Source organism: Populus trichocarpa, chromosome 17 (genome assembly GCF_000002775.5).
Source record: "Populus trichocarpa isolate Nisqually-1 chromosome 17, P.trichocarpa_v4.1, whole genome shotgun sequence".
In the NCBI taxonomy this organism is placed as follows: Eukaryota; Viridiplantae; Streptophyta; class Magnoliopsida; order Malpighiales; family Salicaceae; genus Populus; species Populus trichocarpa.
The window spans coordinates 1,832,162-1,849,465 of NC_037301.2; the positions used below are offsets into that span (position 1 = coordinate 1,832,162).

At 34.5% G+C, this 17,304-nt stretch overlaps 1 protein-coding gene across 1 annotated transcript; it reads left to right on the plus strand.

Annotated features, from left to right (window-relative positions):
- Positions 1 to 6,289: 6,289 nt before the first annotated feature.
- On the plus strand, positions 6,290 to 8,310 carry LOC18106899 (cytochrome P450 81C13). The gene is made up of 2 exons (XM_006372790.3): positions 6,290 to 7,264; positions 7,486 to 8,310. Exons 1-2 carry the CDS (start codon positions 6,323 to 6,325, stop codon positions 8,107 to 8,109), a joined length of 1,566 nt encoding a protein of 521 aa, XP_006372852.2. The 5' UTR covers positions 6,290 to 6,322; the 3' UTR covers positions 8,110 to 8,310.
- The last annotated feature ends 8,994 nt before the right edge of the window (positions 8,311 to 17,304 follow it).

Consider the following 17,304-nt stretch of genomic DNA (forward strand, 5'->3'; position numbering starts at 1 on the left):
CCACATATTCATTTATATAAACCTGTTGATCATCGAAGTAAAATAAATATTCTTTTACATCAAGCAAATAAATTTGATATCCCTTAAAGCTGAGGAAAATCGATGAGATTATAAATAAATTAATTAGACAAAGCTCTCTAATCAATTTCTTACCATCAAGCGAATTTAACATTGAAAGCAATTCTCATTCACTTAGCAGTAGTCTTAGGAGTAAAGTCTGTGTATTTATTCTAAACAAACGTTTAAAAGCTTGATAATTTAACTTAGTTTATTCTTCCCTAATAAATCAAGATAAGAGTTACAACAATCAAATTAATTTTTTTGCCTTTTACTCTAGTCCCTAACAACAATTACGGATTGAAAGAAACTAGAAAGCATACATGCCATTTCAAAATAATTCAATATACTTGAATAACAATCAATAGCATAATTTTGAACAAAGAAAAATAAATACTTGAATTAATCTGAAAGAATTACAATAATAATGTTACTTCTCACAACTTGCTAATGGAAATGATGTGTATTTCTCTTGAACCAAAATTAGGAATTAGTTCATATTTGCTGGAAAATTGACAAATACAAAGAAGAAAAGAATGTTATAGAGCCCATGTTTTAGTTGTGTTCTGCTTTATTTATTCTCTTTTTTGGCTGCTGATTTTCTTCAGATTTCCTAAGCTAATTATAAGTCCTTATAATACTTAACTCCTTCCTACTTTATCTAGTGCTTAAGGTTGGTTAAATCCCTTAGAATTTGTGTTGAAAATAGACTCTACAATTGTCACAACTTTGCTATAATATTAACTCTGCTACAACTTAGACTTTGTTTCTGACTTGGTTTTTTGCAATATCCGACTATCTAAGATGTATTATTTCAGTCATGGCATGTTAGAAGCTTTACCTGAACCTTTCTTGGGTTCTAAGGCCCACCGTTTCTATGTCAGAATTTTAGCCATAGTAAGATGCTCGGCACTGTTAGTTTCCTCATCAGATCAAGAGACCAATCTCGTCCTTCAGATTGCGTCTGGATTTTCACCTTCCAAACAATTTTATATGACCTGAAATCCTTCATAAAAGTTGTATTCCTAGATGTGTAGATGATTTTGAGTTTTTGAATCGCATGATTTCAATGTCTGAGGCTAAAGATATATATGCCCATTTGAATCTATAATGTGAAAACAGAGAATCCTGATGCAAGAAGGATTTCAACTCGATTTTGCAGGTTTGATTGGAATTCCAAATGAACCCGGATTTCTGCCCATAAAACCTTTCTGAAAAGCTTGATATGTGTACTTTAACTTTGATTCAGTCCACTTTCATATTCTGAAATTAAAACTCTGTGAAAAACCTATCACAAGAAGCAAAGTCTGAAACATAAAAAGCAGAAATTCTTATTTTTTAGCAATTAATTCACAAAGACTCTTAGGCATGCCAAACTCATAAAAAGAGATACAGTAGATTTCACTATAGAATGGGCAATGTCATTTCTGCTGAACCATCCAGAGAGATTTTCACCGCAATGCCAAACACGTCAGAAGGGTCATCGATGGTTATGGTTTTAATAAAGATGAAGTTATCAAGGAGCAAACTATAATTCGAGACCAAAAGATGCATAACATCATTGAGATTTCATATAATGTTTTTTTCTGACAGACATGGAGTTCATTTTTTGTTTTTCTCACTACATTCTGTATCAATATAACCTGTAAAAGGGAATGGGAAGAAACAAATTTAATCAGAAGATGAAGATAATTTCAATTCCTAAAGGTGGGGCAGAGCTAGAGAAATGGAGAAGATGCATGGAGGAACAACTTTAAATCCTAGATATTGCTTATCAAGGAAAAAACATACACCAGTAATTACTTTGTGGCTGGTAGCTTGGACTGATGGATGGATGGATGCTGGATATATAGTGACTGCTTGGTTGGAGTGGTTGATAGAGATGAACAGTGCTCGTTTGGGTCATTTGTTATTACTAGTCGGTGTTGAAACCATATTATAAAATGATTTTGAATAACATAATAAATACGAAGAACACTTAAGATGTAGGAGTGTGATGAATTTATGAAATGAGAAGCAATGTATATGACTCTTCGCTGTTTTATCTGGTACAAGTTATGTTGTATACGTACAGTTGGTAGACATGTATTTTCTTAATTGATTAATGAGGATTTAAGTTATTGCTAATAAATATTTTATTTGATATAAAATTTGGAAGCTATTAAATTGGAGCAACTTTTGTCTGCTAAAAATGACAATACTTACCTACTAGCCCCGTGTCGTGGCTCGAACTAAATTCTTTGTCTGTCAACTTAAAAAAAATACAAATATTGGTGATGTTTTTTTTTTTTAAAAAAAATCTGATGCTGACCTCAATTTGATTGATTATCTAATAAAAAATATCTTATACCAAAAGACACAATGAAAACCTTAATACCTAAAATTATAGCTCGAAAATGACAAAGAAAATTCAGGAATTATTAACACCAACTATTTATATAAAGGTTAAAAGTGATCTAATCAAAATAAACACAAATTTAAACATGAATTATTCGATGAAATTTATACACAATCCAACAATTAAATCTAAAATAATAATTGTTTTTATCAGGATTTGATATGTATAACTTTTTCTTAAATTTTTTTTAAAATTTTTATCTGATCTATCTGAGCTACACACACAACACATTCCATATCAAAATAGAAGAAGCAATGGTACCTTAATATTCAAATAACTACAAGAATATGTTTGCAGAAAATCGAAACCAAAAAATATCTTGTATCTTTACTCTTACAATCGATGGAGAAAAGGGCAAGCTTGTATGATGTAGAAGAAAGCACAATAAGGATAACAATACACGTAGAACGATAGATAGTTGGTCGACATAGGTTTATCACAATAAAACCCTAAATAGTAATTTTATTTTTGAAATAAACTCTATTAAGTTCACATTTTTAAGAGATTTAGAATCTTTTAAATAGGTTAGAAATATCAACCTTAACATAAAAATAAAATTATAATCCTAAAGCAAAACAAAAACATATAAAATCTATAATTATATAAATCTAGAAATTATCAAGAAAAAATAACAAAATTAGCTTAAACAACTTCTCTATAACCTAATTTGAGGTCTTCCAGGTGGAAGCTGGGTGGGAGCTGGTACAAGTCTACTGATCTCACTATATAACTAAGCCACAAAAAATCATCCAAAAATATTTGTATTAATTCAATAGTCAAATCAAAAGTTATCATGTTTTATTGCTAGGCTGTTGATTTGACATGACTAGACTTACTTTAAATATATATATACCAGACTATTTATATAATCTGTTGGTAGTATATATACTAGACTATCATTATATTATGAGGTTTTTATTTAATTTATCTTTTAATATTAGGTTGAGTTTTTTCTTTCTTTCGGTTTTTTTTGCCTTTTATTTTTTCTTAAAAAAATCTTTTGTTTTTTTTTTAATTTTATAATTTAATATGGGGTTCTTATTTAATTTTATCTTTTAGTATTGAGTTGATGATAAATTAAATTTTTTATATTTTTTTTATCATATAATAAAATAAAAAAATTAATTCGAGCTAATGTAGTTCATAACCAGATCATGAGTTTAGCAAGTTAACTAAGATTAACATAACCTTTTTTTTTTGTCACTTGAATTTGGCTAGTCGATAAGTTTATGTTGAGAAAACTCCCATGTAATTTAGTTTTAAACTCAGTTTAGATAAGGAGTCGGATTAAGAGGTTTTAAGGCCGCGTTTAATAACTATAAAAAAATAATTTTATGTGTTCTTAACATTTGTTTGATATAATTTATTGGCACAATTGTTCAATTTTCTTGCCCAAAGATTTTTTTTTAATTAACATGGGTGTCCAGGCCAGCTTGTGCGCACCTCGACTAATCTCATTGGTCCTAAAGTTAACGATCATGTAAGTCTCCAATGATTATCATATTAGCAACCCTGTGGTTTGAAAAGACTTAATAAGTCTATTGATTGTTGTTGCACCAGATATCATGTTTGACTTCAAAATTGACTTGATTTATGTTTTAGTGCCCCTTAACACCCTCCCACTCTCTATTTTATTTCTTAATAAATTAAAAAATAATTACTCTAGTTTTTATAAGAATCTGAAATCCTGCCCTTGCTCCTAAAAAAACTAAAAAGAAAAGAAAAGAAAAAGGCTCAGGTGATGATCCTGATCATCGACCAAGAACCTGTCATTTGAAACCAGACGATGACAGATACGAGAAAGTACAAAAGATTAAAAAGAAAAACCAATATTATACCCTAACTATTTTTCCGAAAATGTATGGTCTCTGGCTAATTAAGATTTGAGTGTGGGCATTTTGGGTTGAGGAAGGGAACCTACAGGCTACAGGATTTCACTCGGAGGGAGTTCAAGGACTCGATCGGAAAGATAAAATGGGCTGACTGGAGCAGAAAAGGGAAAAGAATCTCCTCAAAACGCTACCCATCTGACCAGTAGGTTTTTTCCAAGAAATTAACAGCTCAGTCCGGCAAGCTATGGCCCGCAACAGATGGTCAGTAAGCTTCTTTCTTCGTGTTCAATCTATGACGATCCATAGGATGCCAATTACCGTACGTGATCAGTGGGAAGAGTTTTTATGCTGCTCAAGAGTCCTGAACTCGGGATTATAGCTGGTGGGTGAATGTGAAGTTGTCTTTGATGCAGCTGGCAAGTCCAAATGCGCACTTGGTAGAAGAGTCCGATGTGTCATTGATGAGACCCTTCGTTCGTATCCTCTCCATCACCACTTTTGCTGCCTCATGCTCCTCCTGGAGACTGTATCCATGTTTTTAACCCACGGATAAGAGGATTCTTTGCAATCAACTTTAAATCCTAGATAATATTGCTTATCAAGGAAAAAAAACATACACCATTAATAATTACTTTGTGGCTGGTAGCTTGGACTGATGGATGGATATATAATGACTTCTGGGTTGGAATGGTTGGTAGAGATGGAACAGTGCTCATGTTGGTGTTGAAACCATAATGTAAATGATTTTGAATACCATAATAAATACAAAGAAATTTTGAGAGTGTTTGAAAACGCGGGCCAACCCGTGTTTTTAAAAAAATTAATTTTTTTTTATTTTTTTAAAAATTATTTTTTTTATGTTTTGGATCGTTTTAATGCGTTGATCTCAAAAATAATATTTTTTTAAAAAAAAAATATCATTTGATGTATTTTAACATGAAAAGTATTTTAAAAAGTAACTGCAATCACACTCTCAAACAAACCCTTAGATGAAGGAATGTATCTTTTCTCTTGTTGGTTTCTTATAATTTAAATTGTCGGACGGATGGGACATTAAGCAATCATATAATTATCACTAAATGATATGATACTAATCAGTCCTTAATTGTTAAACTCATATAATTATCACTTTGATCAACCATAAATTATGTCTATTTTATAATTTATTTTCTAACAGGAGTTAATTATCAAGATTTATTTTTCAATTAATTAAGGTATTTTCCCCCCTCACTTGTAGCTTGAAGTACTCTGAACTCTAGTGGCTAAAGAAGGAATACACCATCCTAACTATTACACCAATACCTCAAGTAAACTATTCAAGGAATTTGATTACTTTTTCATTATAATTTAATTTCTCCTTCTAATCTATTGTAATTACTTTATTTAACTATATATTGCTTTGGTGTTCGGAATCCATCCTTGTTTTCTACATAAATTTTTCACTCTCAGTTTCTTACAATTTATTAACTTAGTATACCTTATCAAGTGTAATTGTCATTAATTACAATTCTGGCATTAATTAATTGACATTAATTAATCATTTAAAAATTATTGCATTAAATCATGGCTTATTAATTAACGAATTATCTTCAGGGCTCGTGAGATTAGTCGAGATGCGTGTAAGTTGGTCCGGACACCCATATTAATTAAAAAAAAATTAACAAATTATAACACATTTGTTCCTTTTTCAATGATGAAACAATATATCCATCAATTTTTTTTTTTTAATTCTTTGCACGTGAAATAACCTTTCAATCATCTTCGCCATTATTAATTCGTTAATTTAATAAACACAAATTTTCATTATTTCCATTTTATTTTCTTGAGCAATTCTCATTTGATTTCACAATTGAGACCACCTGCCAGTCTTTGAGTTGGAATCTGGCAGTTGTGACTTCTTACTGTCATCGTCAAATGCATCAAGAAAACAATTTTAAAAATATTATTTAGATGTAACCATGTAAAAATTAAAAATCTCTTCCCTTGTCTCGTATCTATCTATTTAAACCTTGTTCTCCACCCACAGCAACCCACCATGCTTACAAAGAATTTGTACTTCACCATGAACTACATGTACTACTGCCTTGCTTTCTTCCTCTCTAGCTTTCTTGTATTCAAACTTGTATTCCAACGTTCCCGCAACTTACCACCAAGTCCTTTCGGTTTTCCGATCATAGGCCATCTCCACCTTGTCTCGAAGCCACCAATGCATAAAGTGCTAGCAATTCTTTCAAATAAATGCGGTCCAGTTTTTACTCTTAAATTAGGCAGCAGGAACATTGTTGCTGTTTGTTCTTTATCAGCTGCTGAAGAATGTTACATCAAGAATGATATAGTTTTTGCCAACAGGCCTCAGAGCATATTTGTCCATTATTGGAGCTACAACTACGCTGCCTTTTTATTTGCTCCGTATGGCCATCTCTGGCGGACCCTGAGGCGTTTCTCGGTCACTGAACTGTTTTCTCGAAGCTGCCTCGATCGGTCTGCTGCCATTAGCGAAGAAGTCCGCACCCTTGTCCGCCTGATTCTGTCCAAAGTCTCTGATGATGGAGCCAAGAAGGTGGACTTGAACTATTTCTTCACAATCACCTCTCTCAATGTAATTATGAAGATGAATGCTGGAAAGAAGTGGGTGGAAGAGGAGAAAGCTGCCTGTATCGATTCAGGAAAGCAGTGTATTGAGGATGTCCAAAAGATATTCCCTTCAAATCCAGGCACCACCGTGTTGGATTTTTTTCCATTTTTGAAATGGTTTGGGTACAGGGGGGAGGAGGAGAGTGTGATAAAGGTGTACAAAGAGAGGGATGAATTCTTGCAGGGCTTGATAGAAGAGGTGAAACGAAAGGAAACAAGTTCAGTTACAAGTAATCCTGCTGAAGGAGTGAAGGATCAGACAACTGTGATTGGAAGTCTATTGGCCCTCCAAAAATCAGACCCTGAATTGTATACGGATGAAGTTGTCAAGGGTACCATGGCGGTAAGAAACTTACGGGCCCTTCGAAGTTTTACATGTTTTCTAAAGCTCTCTTGAATTTATAAGATTTTTAAAGGTGTTCTTAGAAATAGCCCCTCAAAAACAAAAATTGTACGGTTTGGTCACCCCACTTTCCAAAGTCTGGATTTATCCCTAGTTAAAATTAAGCAAAATTAATAATTGTAATTTTCTTAGACTGAGCATGAATTTTTCATCTTCCGCAGACACTCTATTTGGCAGGAGTGGATACAGTAGATTTCACTACGGAATGGGCAATGACATTTCTGCTGAACCATCCAGAGAGATTAGAGAGGGTGAAAGCGGAGATTGACAGGGAAGTCGGGCATGAGCGCTTGGTACAAGAGTCTGATCTTCCCAAGCTAAGATATGTCCGTTGTGTCGTTAATGAGACCCTTCGTTTGTATCCTCCAGCCCCACTTTTGCTGCCTCACGCACCATCTGAAGACTGCATCGTAGGTGGATACAAGATACCACGAGGCACGATTGTGATGGTGAATGCATGGGCCATACATAGGGATCCCAAGTTGTGGGAAGATCCTGAGAGCTTCAAGCCGGAGAGATTTGAAGGTCTTAATAATGAAGGGGAAAAACAAGGATTCATCCCTTTCGGTATTGGGAGAAGGGCTTGCCCTGGAAATCACATGGCCATGCGCAGAGTGATGTTGGCATTGGCTGCGCTTATTCAGTGCTTTGAATGGGAAAGAGTCGGGAAGGAACTGGTAGATATGAGCATCGTAGATGCTCTTATCTCTGTACAAAAGGCTAAGCCTTTGGAGGCTATTTGTACTCCTCGTCCTTTCACAACTACTCTCATCTCTCCACCCTAATCCCAACTGTGACTTTCTACGGAACCATTTCTATTTGGAATTAAAGTTCCGGGTCAACAGAACTATCTCTAGTTGGAAATAAAAGTTCCAAGTCTACTTTGCTTTGTAATCCAATCCAGAACTTGTTACTTATTAAACTTATTTGCCGAAGATTAGATGTATTGAAGTTATTACAATGAATAACAATCTCCATCAAAATTATTATGAATCTAAAATAAATATTGAAGAGTCTAATATTAACTAAGTACTTTAAAGATTGTAAAAGATATATTATAATGTTTATATATATTTTATGAATTTGATAATAAAAAGTGTGAAAGTATCGTTATTTAGCTTATTATATTTCATCAAAACATATAAGTAGGATCCCCTCTTATGTTCTGATATTATTTTTCCAATAAATTTGGTATTAGATCTTGATAATAGATATGGCTTCTAATAATACTCAGTTTTATATTTCTCATCTTACAAAACAAAACTATGATCTGTGGTGTATTCAATACAAAGCACTACTAAGATCACAAGAATTATAAGAGTTAGTTGAACAATCAGAATCAATAAAAAAAAGGTAACAATGACTCATGGAGAAAGACAAACATTGAAAGAATCGAGAAAAAAGAATAATAAAGCTTTATTCATGATTTATCAAGGACTTGATGAAGCAATGGTGGCACCAACAAAGACATCAAAGCAAGCATGGGAAATACTTAACAAGATTTATAGTGGAGTTGAAAAGATAAAAAGGATCCGATTGCAAGCAGAGGAGACTTTAAAATGTTGATTAAAGAAAATAATAATACGGTTCTAGATTACTTCACAAAAGCAATCTCTTTAGTGCACCAGATGAGAAGGAATGCCGAACATTTCCAAAAGATCATCCATGGTTATGGTTTTAATAAAGATGAAGTTATCAAGGAGCAAACTATAAATACTCATTAATTCGAGACCAAAAGATGCATAACATCATTGAGATTTCATATAATGTTTTTTCTGACAGACATGGAGTTCATTTTTTTGTTTTTCTCACTACATTCTGTATCAATATAACCTGTAAAAGGGAATGGGAAGAAACAAATTTAATCAGAAGATGAAGATAATTTCAATTCCTAAAGGTGGGGCAGAGCTAGAGAAATGGAGAAGATGCATGGAGGAACAACTTTAAATCCTAGATATTGCTTATCAAGGAATAAAACATACACCAGTAATTACTTTGTGGCTGGTAGCTTGGACTGATGGATGGATGGATGCTGGATATATAGTGACTGCTTGGTTGGAGTGGTTGATAGAGATGAACAGTGCTCGTTTGGGTCATTTGTTATTACTAGTCGGTGTTGAAACCATATTACAAAATGATTTTGAATAACATAATAAATACGAAGAACACTTAAGATGTAGGAGTGTGATGAATTTATGAAATGAGAAGCAATGTATATGACTCTTCGCTGTTTTATCTGGTACAAGTTATGTTGTATACGTACAGTTGGTAGACATGTATTTTCTTAATTGATTAATGAGGATTTAAGTTATTGCTAATAAATATTTTATTTGATATAAAATTTGGAAGCTATTAAATTGGAGCAACTTTTGTATGCTAAAAATGACAATACTTACCTACTAGCCCGGTGCCGCGCTCCGTTACGGCTCGAACAAAATTCTTTTTTTTTCAACTTAAGAAAAATACAAACATTGTTGATGTTTTTGTTGCGATGTCGTAGTCACACAAATTAATTATCCTGGCTTAAACAAATAAGATAGTATAGAGCAAGCAAGTGATCAATCCCACAAGAAAGATCTAGTTCAGGTCTTTATGCTAGATGATTCAAATTAAGTTGGGAGGTTTAGAGGTTATTTAGGTTATGTTATGGTAAATAGAATAAAACAATCAAGCTAAATTAAAAAAATCTGAAACTTATCAAGAGAAAAACCTTGGTCTCAAGTAAACCTCCACCTACAGAAATCAAAATTAGTTACTGAATCGATATGTCAATTTATATTTTAAATATCTATCTTTCCTTAATATTAGTCAATTAACCTATCCGCACTCTAACCCTAACCATTAAACAACCACAGTGTTTGCACCAGTAATTTAATTTGATAGCAGCCTTAAGAACTAGATAGGTTGATATAGATAACATAACTGTCTGTAGTCTATATTCGATTTAATTGAATGTTTTTTCTAAGATTAAAAACATAGATCTACCATAATTATTAAACCTAGTCGCTTCATAAGTTCAAATATCACAACTCCGGTTTTGATAGCAAACTTAGCAGTAGATTGATTTAGAATAATAATTTAGAGTCCGCTCTAACAATTAAACTAAACAATCATAGGAAATAAGTATAGGAAAACATTCATATTCATCATATAAATTGAAAAGAAAAGATAGAATAGATCTCATGGTTTTTGAATTTGAAGGTTTATGTATCATTTCAACCAAGAAAAATAATTAATAGAACAAGTGAGAACATAATTTCGAGTATAAGAGAAAATGGTAGAGTTTTTCTTCTTTTTTCTAGCTGCCTCCTCTCTTTCTTTCTCTCTTTCTTTTTATTTCCTCATAAACCCTAATCCTCAAATCCCTCCAATCCGTTTATATCCTCTCAAGAAAAATAAAAATAGTCCTTTCCAAAATGAACAATCTACATTTAAGTAAGTTAGATTTGTTTCTTCACAAAACCTATATGCTGGCAAAATTTATAAGTTGTCTTAGCAAAATCATATCTCTCTCATATGAGCTCCTTTTCTGCTGACATTTAGTAGGCTGATATGTCTTTGAGTCAGGATTTCAACAAAATTGATTTTGCATCAAATGTTCTCTAACTCAAGATATTCAAGTTGGAATGGCCGAAGGTCAAAACTGGTAAAATACAAGATTTGTCTTTAAAGGCTATGATTTCTATCCCCTTTATTTTTTATTTTTCTTGTCATATATGAGGTATGGATGTTAGCTTTCTAATGTCACTGGAATCACTTTATTTTGACCTCTATATCTCAAGTTCTGCATAAAATATTGATCAGATATCAAATTTATCAATATTCAACATAGATTGGAACATAGTCTGAATTTTATCCTCAGTTTACTCCTTTTCGAATCTCATATCTAAAAGTGCCTTCAAAACATAAAATAAAGATTATCAAGACATTTTATATATAAAATATGAACAAAATACTAGGTAAATGTGGGTAAAACTATGAAATAATATGGTTGCATTAGTTTTTTTAAAAAAAAAACAATTCTGATGCTAGCCCTGATTTGATTGATTATCTCATATAATAATATTTATTAAAATTATAATTAATTTTGATTAAACTAAAAATAAAAATAATCATGAATGGCATAAGAAAAAAAAAAGAGCTTGCTAATATATAAAAAAATATGATGATCTCGTTCAAAAATAATAGAAAAACAACCTTTTTAATATAATAGAAAAGGGATATTATCTGATAAAAAAAACAATTGAAAACCAATGGTATCTAATAAAAAAATTAAATTATTTTTAAATCAATCTATTTGAATTGACCAAACAGCAAAGTGTAAAATGTAGAGAAAATAAAGAAGAAGAACAAAATAGGCAAGGTGTGTGAGCCTGTGCATGTCGTCTGCTCTTTAACTTAAAAAAAATAGAGTAGCCTCATCCTCCCTTTAATTGTTTTTTAAAAATAGTATAGATAACATGCCATCTATTGTTCTAGATTCCAAGGACCAAAGAGTTGCCGGAAAATCATGTGAGGACTATTTTGTACCCAAAGACACAATGAAGACCTTAATAAACTCATATGTCCATGAATTTGTCAAAAAAATCCAAATCCAACTCAAGTTTCAAAACTTTCATATCCTAGATTTATTCCCTCAAGCAAGGTGAAGGTCAAAAACACACTTAAATAGAACTTATCTCGTCTAATAAAACTCGTTAATATTAAGATCGATGCAAACAGCGAATCTTTCTCTCTTCAACCTCTTTCATTTCTCAAACCAAATGGGCTGAAAAGAGAAGAAGATGAAGTTTTGGATTAAAAGTGATTTTTTTTAAATCAAAGGGACTATAAATGTATCAATTGAAAAATAGAAGGAGCAAAGTTAACTTTTCACATCTTAGTTTCTCTGCTTTTTCACTTGGAAAGTTATTAAATTCTGCCACCCAGTTTGTCAAGCTACCACTAGTACGTATCTTTCAGATCCTGATTGATCATGTCTGCAGCAAATCTTCTATATATAGCGACAAGTCAACAAGTCAACAAAATCTTATACATGCACGTGCATAATCTCAGCATACTATATATAAAGCATTTGGAAATGCAGTTGTCCTGTATTTTTAAAAAAATTAATTTTTTTTAATAAAAATTAATTTTTTTATATGTTTTGGATTGTTTTGATGCGCGATCTCAAAAATAATTTTTAAAAATAAAAAAATATCATTTTGATATATTTCAACACAAAAAATATTTTAAAAAATAACCGCAATCATACTCCCAAACAGATGATATATTGTACACATCTTTGTCAATTAACAAATCATAAAAATTATTTCACCTAACATTAGTTGCTGTTTTATAACAATATTTTATTTTTGTTTTCTGCACTTGGTTTCTTATAATTTAAATTGTCGGATAATTATCACTAAATGATATGATACTAAGTAGTCCTTCATTGTTAAACTCGTGTAATTATCACTGTTAAACTAGGTCTATTAATTTTATAATTATCAAGATTTATTTTTCAATTAATTAAGGTATTTTTTCCCTCACTTGTAGCTTGAAGTGCTTTGAACTCTAGTGGCTAAAGAAGGAATACACCATCCTAACAATTAGATTAATTTTTTCTTCTAATTAATCTATTGTGATTACTTATTTAACTACATATATATTGCTTTGGTGCTTGGAATCCTTATTTTCTACATAACTTTTTCACTCTAAGTTTCTTACAATTTAATAATTTTGTATACCTTATCAAGTGTAATTGTCATTACAATTAATTCGGCATTAATTGTCATTAATTAATCGTTTAAGAATTATTGCATTAATTAAATCATGGCCCATTAATTAACGAATTATTACACATTTGTTCCTTTTTCAATGATAAAACAATATATCCGATCAATTTTTTTTTCTTTTTAATTTTTTGCACGTGAAATAACCTTTCAATCATCCTCGCCATTAATTCCTTAATTTATTAAATTCAAATCTTCAATTTGTCCAGTTTATTTTATTCAATTCTGGTCTTAGGCATATTCTCACGTGCACTCATGTTCTTTCTAGCATCGCTCTTGAGACCACCTCCAGTCTTCGACTTGGGATCCCGTAGTTGTGGATTCCTACGTTGTCATTATCCAAGGTAATAACGCAGACAGTCCAAATTGTTTTTGTTTTTTTATCTTTTTGAATTATTTTAATATATTGATATTAAAAATAAATTTTTAAAAAATATTATTTAAAAATATTACTAAAGTGTGTAATAAGTAAATCTTCGAAGGTAAAGTGCCGGACTGAGAGTCTATTTATGACTTAATTTTTCATCGGCTATGTCAGTGGATTCGGGATTTCAAACCCACCTTCAGCTACACGGGAAATGATCTAGCTCGAACTGCAGATAGTATTCGCTTTTGGTCTAACAGCAGCATATTAGCAATTGTGTGATTTCAGGCAGTCATTTCTTGTGGGTTTTGGCTTTTGGATGGATGACTTTAGCATCGACTCCATGGCTCACTGATCGAGAGTTTGATTTTGGTGAAGTCTTTGAATGAGCTCATCGAAGATCGGGAGAGTCCAACGGTTGCCCATTGGCCATGCTATTTTTTAATGCAATTCTCGATTACTTTTAAAATAAAATACCAAACACGCTAGGAAAAAAAATCTCTTCCCTTGTCTCGTTCTATCTATTTAAACCTTGTTCTCCATCCACAGCAACCCCACCATGCATGTTAAAATGTTATCTATTCCAACAAACAACTCTCAATTATTTGGCCAATTGTTTCACCTTTATAATTAAAAACTTGATAAAAATTTAGAATTCTTTTATTCAAGTTTCAACCTTCATCAATCCAATAGGCAGTCAAACACATATAATTAATATTTTGGATTGATGTCCAAGTATCGGTTGTTAAACATACACGTTGATCCTTAAAAGCATTCTTTAATTTTTTCCTTCTCAACTAAATAAATTTTCAAACAATCTCTCCAAATCGTCAAACGAGAAGGAACATCAAATCTAGGTTGCATTACTTGACAAATGATTTAAATCCTTGATTTTCAACAAAGTTAAAAGGTAGCTCATCAAGTATAATCATTTTTTCTAGAGCTTTCCTACACTCTTCATAACTATAACCTACCGCCTTAATAGTCACCAGATTTTCCTCTCCATTATTACCCCCCTTTATTATAGGCCTAGTGTCACGGGGTTAATTTTTCGCAACTAAACTTAACCCAATACGACAGTCTAGTCCCAACTAGACTCAGCCTTGCCTCACCCTTTCACTCGTGTTTTCCTACGACTATGTGTTTCGCTCACTCAAGGAGGTTCTCACACTCGCCTCGTCGTAGACAACAAGTAAACACAAGCAACACAAGCACACTAGAGTTTTACAAGAATCCCTCTCAACCTTTATTTATCTCATCAACAAAGGAATACACAAATATGGTGTGTGCTATGCACAAATCGCATGCTACACAGCAGAGGCTTGGCAGCCTATTTATAGCCAAATGTGAGATTCCATCCTCACCTATAATCCCCTAATTTCGGGGCATGGTGGAGCATTATCTCCCCCATGATCACCCTTTACATGGACTAGTGGAGCACTACCTTCCCCATTATCCTTAGTGGGTTGGTGAAGCACTTTGTCCTCCATTATCTGGCCCCTCCACCCATGATTCTGCCTGCCCTCATAGCAGCCCCAATTGTCTGCCTTGTTGTGTCAGCTGCTGACTTAGAAAGTCCATTGTCTAAGCCCCACGTCCATGCCAAGTCGCCAGCTCAAAGACTTGCACAGACCCTTGCACGCTGCCTGCCGAATTCGTTTCTGCCGCAGTCCATCGCTGCCGAATTCTAGGCAATGTGCCTTCGTTGGCGCGCCCCGCGCCTAGACCTCTAACAAACCACCCCCACTAGAAGAGTCCGACGTCCTCGTCGGAATAGACGTGAGGTAGTCTTGTATTTGATCCTCAAATTGCCACAAGTCAGTATCTTTCTCCCATGAAACCTCCTCATTTTTCTTCCATTTTACTAAGAATTCTGTCCGCCGATTCTTTCGATGTTGGCCGAGTCTACGATGATCCATAATCTTGACAATCCCATCGTCAAACTGTTTATGAATCGTAGGAGGAGCTCGTTGTGACTTGCTTCTTTTTGGATCCTCGTTGTCTTCATGAAAAGGCCGTAAGTAACTTACGTGAAACGTAGGATGAAGTTTCAGCCGTTCAGGCAGCTTCAGCCTATAGGCAACAGCGCCTACCTTTTCGATGACTTCGAAAGGTCCATCGTACCTTGGCACCAGCCCTCGGTGCTTCGTCCCCACAATTTTCTTCCAAATCTGCGGAGTTAACTTGAGCAACACCTTGTCGCCCACACTGAATTCCAGCAATCTTCGCTTTTGATTGGCATATTTGAGCATTCTTTTCCTTGCCTTGCGCAAACTATCTTGCGCTTGCTCGAATAGCTCCTGCCGCTCCATCGCAAACCTGTATGCTGCTGGACTCTTCCCACCCGATATCTGCACTGCAATCTCCGCAGGAGTTTGGGGTTGAGCTCCCAACACTAGCTCAAACGGACTTGCTTCCGTTGCCGAGGATTTTTGAAGATTGTAGCAAAACTGCGCACTATCTAGCAACTCCAACCAGTTTCGTTGCATTGCTGTCACGTAGTGTCTCAAATATTCCTCTAGCAAAGCATTTATCCTTTCCGTCTGCCCATCGGTTTGCGGATGGTTCGCAGTTGAAAATTTCAGCCTTGTTCCCATCATGTTGAACAATGCTGTCCAGAATCTGCCCGTGAATCGCACATCGCGATCGCTCACAATGTCTGAAGGCACTCCAAAGTACTTCACCACGTTGCGGTAGAATAATTCGGCTGCCACTTCGGCTGTACACACCGTCGGGGCAGCGACAAACACTGCATACTTGGTGAATCTGTCCACAACAACCATGATTGTGTTCATGCCATCCACCTTTGGAAAACCAACAATAAAGTCCATTGAAACCGACACCCAAGGCTTTTCTGGAATCGGCAGCGGCTGTAACAAGCCTGCCTCTCGTTGCCGCAAAGTCTTGTCTTGTTGACACACTAGACAAGTCCTTACGTAAAGTTCTACATCATCCTCCATCTTCGGCCAATAATAAGTTTGCGACAAGAGAGCAAGCATCCTTTCCCGGCCAGGATGTCCAGCCCACTGCGGATCATGCGTCTCCGTCATTAAGTATTTTCGCAGCTCTCCCTTTGGCACGAAGATTCGACCCCCTTTTGCATAGAGTAGGTCCTGCTCTAACCAATACCTCCGTATTGTCCCTTCTCGTACAAGTTCCACCATTTTCTTGTACGCTGCATCCTCCGTAGCAGCTTGGCGAAGTCGATCCAGCATATCTGACTCCACCTGAACAATAGCAAGAACAGTAGCTATTACCTCGCATCTGCTGAGTGCATCCGCAACCTGATTGTGGCTCCCCGGTTTGTGCTCCCATACGAAATCATATTCGGCCAGAAATTCCTGCCACCGAGCTTGTCGTTGTGACAATTTCTTTTGCGTCTTGAAGAATGTATTAGCAACATTGTCGGTCTTGACAATGAATTTTGGCCCCAGCAGATATACTCTCCATATGCCAAGGCAGTGCACGACTGCCGTCATTTCCTTCTCGTGTGTTGAGTAATTCCGCTCCGCATCACTTAGCTTCCTACTCTCGAAAGCAATCGGATGTCCCTCTTGAATGAGCACTCCACCAATAGCCCTATCCGAAGCATCAGTATTCACTTCGAATGGCTTCTCAAAATCAGGCAGCCCCAAAACTGGAGCTGACGCTACCGCTGTCTTCAGCTTCTCAAAAGCTTGCTCGCAGTCAACTGTCCATTCCCATCTCCGATCCTTCTTGAGAAGATCTGAGAGAGGAGTTGTCTTCTTGCTATATCCCTCAATGAACCGTCTATAGTAGTTTGCAAGCCCCAAAAATGACCTCAATTCCGGGACTGATTTTGGTGCTGTCCATTCAACGAT